At 42.0% G+C, this 5,771-nt stretch overlaps 1 protein-coding gene across 1 annotated transcript; it reads right to left on the bottom strand.

Annotated features, from left to right (window-relative positions):
* Window positions 1-233: 233 nt before the first annotated feature.
* Window positions 234-1,520, bottom strand: LOC131680076 (uncharacterized). Its single transcript, XM_058960798.1, has 2 exons — window positions 975-1,520; window positions 234-761 (listed from the first exon to the last, which is right to left on the bottom strand). Exons 1-2 carry the CDS (start codon window positions 1,518-1,520, stop codon window positions 234-236), a joined length of 1,074 nt encoding a protein of 357 aa, XP_058816781.1.
* Window positions 1,521-5,771: the final 4,251 nt, after the last annotated feature.

Raw genomic sequence — 5,771 nt, 5'->3', positions numbered from 1 at the left:
TACCACCGTCTTTTTTCACCACAACTATTACCGGAGATGCCCATTCACTTGCATATATTCGCGTTATGACGCCATCTTTTTCTAAACTATCTAAATGTTCCAAAACTTTGTCCTTTAACCTGAAAGGAACGTCATAAGCACGTTTAAATATCGGCGTATGCTCTTTTAGAACTAGATCAGCCTCAAACCCATTTATTGGCGTTGATAAAGACTTATCAAAAACATTGGCAAACTTACTTTGTATCTCTGCAACGATCTGATCTGGTGAAACCGACAATATTAATATTGTTTCCGAAAGCCTTCCTCCAATCTGGAACAAACACATCCAACCAATCTCGTCCCAGTAATGGAGTGAAACCGCTGCCGTTTCGCAAAACAATTAGGTCAACAGTCTTTGTGCGTCCATTCAGCTCGACCTTAACCTCAATCTGTCCTTCAACCTTCAAACGGCTTCCATTGATCACTGCTAACTTCTTGTCGCATCTTTGTAGCGGAATATGATCGAAATCTCCCTCGTACATCTCCAAACTGATTACGGAAACTGCAGCGCCACAATCAACTTCCATTCTCAACCTCAAACCGTCAACATAAACATTGCGAAAACATGGTTCGTTAATTCTGTTGATCGATGAGATTAGCATACAATCCATCTCGTCATCCGAAACAGATCTGTTTAAACGACGTCTCAAACTTTTCTGATACTCAGTCATCTTGGGCTTTTCTGCAGGAGAATCGACAAACTTGACCGTCTTACTCTTGTTCTTCAAGTCATAACAAAAACGACGCGTGTGACCTTTTCTACGACAGAAGTTGCAAAACAAGGTCTTTGTCCTGGGTGAAGAACGGTTCCTGCGATCAAATGAATCAGAACGGCTTCTGCTTCTCTTTCTAGCCGGCTCTCGACTTCTTCCCCGTGAGCGATCTCGGGAAACTTCGAAGCTGTCACGCCTTCCTAATCTGTTCAAAACGCTTACACGATTGGAATTGCCAGAGATCAGTTTAGCTCTCGCTCCTGCTAATTCTCTGTTTACGATGAGTTTCTCCGCTTTAGCCAGCGTTAAATCCTCTTCATCGAATAAACGCTGCTGCAAGTCCTTGTCGCTAATACCGCAAACCAATTTATCGCGAATCGCCATGTCCTTAAACTCTCCGAAATGACACATCTCTGCCTGGAGCTTGACAGCGAGTATAAAATCTTCCGCGCTCTCACTCGGACCTTGGACACGTTGGTAAAACTTGTAACGTTGAATCAAATCACTTTCCGTTTTATCATACCGCTTCCTGAGAGCGCCCGTAATCTCCTTGAAAGACACGGTCTTTAAATCCCTTCCGGGAAAAAGAAGCTTCAGCTCACTGTACACTTCTCTACTGCAAGTAGCCAAAAACGACACTTTTTGATCTTCCTCACTGGTCACTTTATGATGCGCAAACACCCAATCCAGTTGCTCCAGAAACTGCGCAAACGGAATCGTTCCGGGAATGAACGGTTCAATTTGATTCACCAACGGCATACTTGACATAGTGAGATATAAACAAAATAGTGAAAAAGAAACAAATATAAAAAAATAGTTTAATTTTTCTTTTAAATGCACAAAACTGAAATATTTTTTTTTACAGTGCATGCGGGAAGATCGAATCAAAACAAACTAAATTCGACTACTACCCAAACAAACAAGTTGTTCTGCAGAATAAACACGCGATAAACAATAAACTTTACAAGTCTGTTTTGTGCGAGAACGGCATGAGCAGCAACAAGCATAAGCTAGAGCATAAGTAAATATTGCAGAACCAAACGGTGAACCACGGTCGCTAACGAAAGAATTTTTGTCGTTGCGCAACTAACGTATGTTGCAAGCAAATTCTGGTGCTGCACGTATGCTGGTAGTAGTACGTAAAACAAAACCAGAACAAAAATGGTTTTCTGGTAGACAAAATCACTGTTAAAACAAAATGAAGCGCAATTTCTTTTGTGTGCTAAACAAGAAAAATGCCTTTAAATTACACTTAAACATGCACTCAAACATTAGTTCTGAAAACAAAATGTGCAAAAACTTACGTGATCGTTTACCAAACCTACGGCAAAACAAACCAGATGAAAAATCTCTTGCGCGGGATTCGCAGAAAACTTTTTTCCTTCACAAGGATCCAAACGTTGATATCTGCCAGAAAAACCAGAAGAAAACACCGTAATTCTCCGCTTAGACACTTCCACACCGCCAGCAACGGAATAAATTAAATGTAGCCGTTGAAAACACTTGGCGGGGTTACACTTTTCCTTCTAATATGTTCTTAGGAACTGCACTCACTTCCAGCTAACAAAACGCCGGGAAACCTCCAAACACTTTCGGTACCTCTGGAAAACTTAACTCCAGGAATAGAAACACTGCCGAAAACAACTTTTCACGCGAAAAACTGCGATTTAATCTTCGTCGCCACTGATATATCTAACTATCGTGAGGGAAGGTGATATATAATTTTAATAAAAACTGCAAGGTGTACACAGTACGATAGTCGATGTAAAACTGTCTATTCAATTCTTTATCTCTGAAAGCTGAACCAGCCAGCTGTTCAGACAGGGTTGTAGTATTGGGTGGTCACCACAGTTTGGTCGTGGAGGTGCATGGTAGTTGAATAGAAAAAATTCGGTATATTGATACCTAGGGCACATTGTCGGTTATTGTGAATCCCTGCCAACTCGAATCAACATTCAAACCATTAAGGGTTCTAGCCCTAACATCAGGCAATCCGAAAACCATATGACTGTTCTGCCCGTCGAGCTTGTTTGGCCGTGGAGGTGCATGGTAGTTGAATAGAAAAAATTCGGTATATTGATACCTAGGGCACATTGTCGGTTATTGTGAATCCCTGCCAACTCGAATCAACATTCAAACCATTAAGGATTCTAGCGCTAACATCAGGCAATCCGAAAACCATATGATTGTTCTGCCCGTCGAGCTTGTTTGGCCGTGGAGGTGCATGGTAGTTGAATAGAAAAAATTCGGTATATTGATACCTAGGGCACATTGTCGGTTATTGTGAATCCCTACCAACTCGAATCAACATTCAAACCATTAAGGGTTCTAGCCCTAACATCAGGCAATCCGAAAACCATATGACTGTTCTGCCCGTCGAGCTTGTTTGGCCGTGGAGGTGCATGGTAGTTGAATAGAAAAAATTCGGTATATTGATACCTAGGGCACATTGTCGGTTATTGTGAATCCCTGCCAACTCGTATCAACATTCAAACCATTAAGGGTTCCAGCCCTAGCATCAGGCAATCCGAACAACATATGACTGTTCTGCCCGTCGAGCTTGTTTGGCCGTGGAGGTGCATGGTAGTTGAATAGAAAAAATTCGGTATATTGATACCTAGGATACATTGTCAATTATTGTGAATCCCTGCCAACTCGAATCAACATTCAAACCATTAAGGGTTCTAGCCCTAACATCAGGTAATCCGAAAACCATATGATTGTTCTGCCCGTCGAGTTTGTTTGGCCGTGGAGGTGCATGGTAGTTGAATAGAAAAAAATCGGTATATTGATACCTAGGGCACATTGTCGGTTATTGTGAATTCCTGCCAACTCGAATCAACATTCAAACCATTAAGGGTTCTAGCCCTAACATCAGGAAATCCGAAAACCATATGATTGTTCTGCCCGTCGAGCTTGTTTGGCCGTGGAGGTGCATGGTAGTTGAATAGAAAAAAATCGGTATATTGATACCTAGGATACATTGTCGGTTATTGTGAATCCCTGCCAACTCGAATCAACATTCAAACCATTAAGGGTTCTAGCCCTAACATCAGACAATCCGAAAACCATATGATTGTTCTGCCCGTCGAGTTTGTTTGGCCGTAGAGATGCATGGTAGTTGAATAGAAAAAATTCGGTATATTGGTATATGGGACACATTGTCGATTATTGTGAATCCCTGCCAGATCGAATCAACATTCAAACCATTAAGGGTTCTAGCCCTAACATCAGGCAATCCGAAAACCATATGACTGTTCTGCCCGTCGAGCTTGTTTGGCCGTGGAGGTGCATGGTAGTTGAATAGAAAAAATTCGGTATATTGATACCTAGGGCACATTGTCGGTTATTGTGAATCCCTGCCAACTCGAATCAACATTCAAACCATTAAGGGTTCTAGCCCTAACATCAGACAATCCGAAAACCATATGATTGTTCTGCCCGTCGAGTTTGTTTGGCCGTAGAGATGCATGGTAGTTGAATAGAAAAAATTCGGTATATTGGTATATGGGACACATTGTCGATTATTGTGAATCCCTGCCAGCTCGAATCAACATTCAAACCATTAAGGGTTCTAGCCCTAACATCAGGCAATCCGAAAACCATATGACTGTTCTGCCCGTCGAGCTTGTTTGGCCGTGGAGGTGCATGATAGTTGAATAGAAAAAATTCGGTATATTGATACCTAGGGCACATTGTCGGTTATTGTGAATCCCTGCCAACTCGAATCAACATTCAAACCATTAAGGATTCTAGCGCTAACATCAGGCAATCCGAAAACCATATGATTGTTCTGCCCGTCGAGCTTGTTTGGCCGTGGAGGTGCATGGTAGTTGAATAGAAAAAATTCGGTATATTGATACCTAGGGCACATTGTCGGTTATTGTGAATCCCTACCAACTCGAATCAACATTCAAACCATTAAGGGTTCTAGCCCTAACATCAGGCAATCCGAAAACCATATGACTGTTCTGCCCGTCGAGCTTGTTTGGCCGTGGAGGTGCATGGTAGTTGAATAGAAAAAATTCGGTATATTGATACCTAGGGCACATTGTCGGTTATTGTGAATCCCTGCCAACTCGTATCAACATTCAAACCATTAAGGGTTCCAGCCCTAGCATCAGGCAATCCGAACAACATATGACTGTTCTGCCCGTCGAGCTTGTTTGGCCGTGGAGGTGCATGGTAGTTGAATAGAAAAAATTCGGTATATTGATACCTAGGATACATTGTCAATTATTGTGAATCCCTGCCAACTCGAATCAACATTCAAACCATTAAGGGTTCTAGCCCTAACATCAGGTAATCCGAAAACCATATGATTGTTCTGCCCGTCGAGTTTGTTTGGCCGTGGAGGTGCATGGTAGTTGAATAGAAAAAAATCGGTATATTGATACCTAGGGCACATTGTCGGTTATTGTGAATTCCTGCCAACTCGAATCAACATTCAAACCATTAAGGGTTCTAGCCCTAACATCAGGCAATCCGAAAACCATATGATTGTTCTGCCCGTCGAGCTTGTTTGGCCGTGGAGGTGCATGGTAGTTGAATAGAAAAAAATCGGTATATTGATACCTAGGATACATTGTCGGTTATTATGAATCCCTGCCAACTCGAATCAACATTCAAACCATTAAGGGTTCTAGCCCTAACATCAGACAATCCGAAAACCATATGATTGTTCTGCCCGTCGAGTTTGTTTGGCCGTAGAGATGCATGGTAGTTGAATAGAAAAAATTCGGTATATTGGTATATGGGACACATTGTCGATTATTGTGAATCCCTGCCAGCTCGAATCAACATTCAAACCATTAAGGGTTCTAGCCCTAACATCAGGCAATCCGAAAACCATATGACTGTTCTGCCCGTCGAGCTTGTTTGGCCGTGGAGGTGCATGGTAGTTGAATAGAAAAAATTCGGTATATTGATACCTAGGGCACATTGTCGGTTATTGTGAATCCCTGCCAACTCGAATCAACATTCAAACCATTAAGGGTTCTAGCCCTAACATCAGGCAAT

This window comes from Topomyia yanbarensis, chromosome 2 (genome assembly GCF_030247195.1).
Source record: "Topomyia yanbarensis strain Yona2022 chromosome 2, ASM3024719v1, whole genome shotgun sequence".
NCBI classification, from domain to species: domain Eukaryota; kingdom Metazoa; phylum Arthropoda; class Insecta; order Diptera; family Culicidae; genus Topomyia; species Topomyia yanbarensis.
This window is presented reverse-complemented; position numbering and strand designations above follow the sequence as displayed.

Bases quoted from the DNA above. Each gene is read 5' to 3' on its own strand.
- LOC131680076 (XM_058960798.1), bottom strand. From the start codon at position 1,520: ATGTCAAGTATGCCGTTGGTGAATCAAATTGAACCGTTCATTCCCGGA. The intron at 762-974 runs GTAAGCGTTTTG...TATGACTTGAAG, and splicing joins TCTCTGGCAATTCCAATCGT to AACAAGAGTAAGACGGTCAA.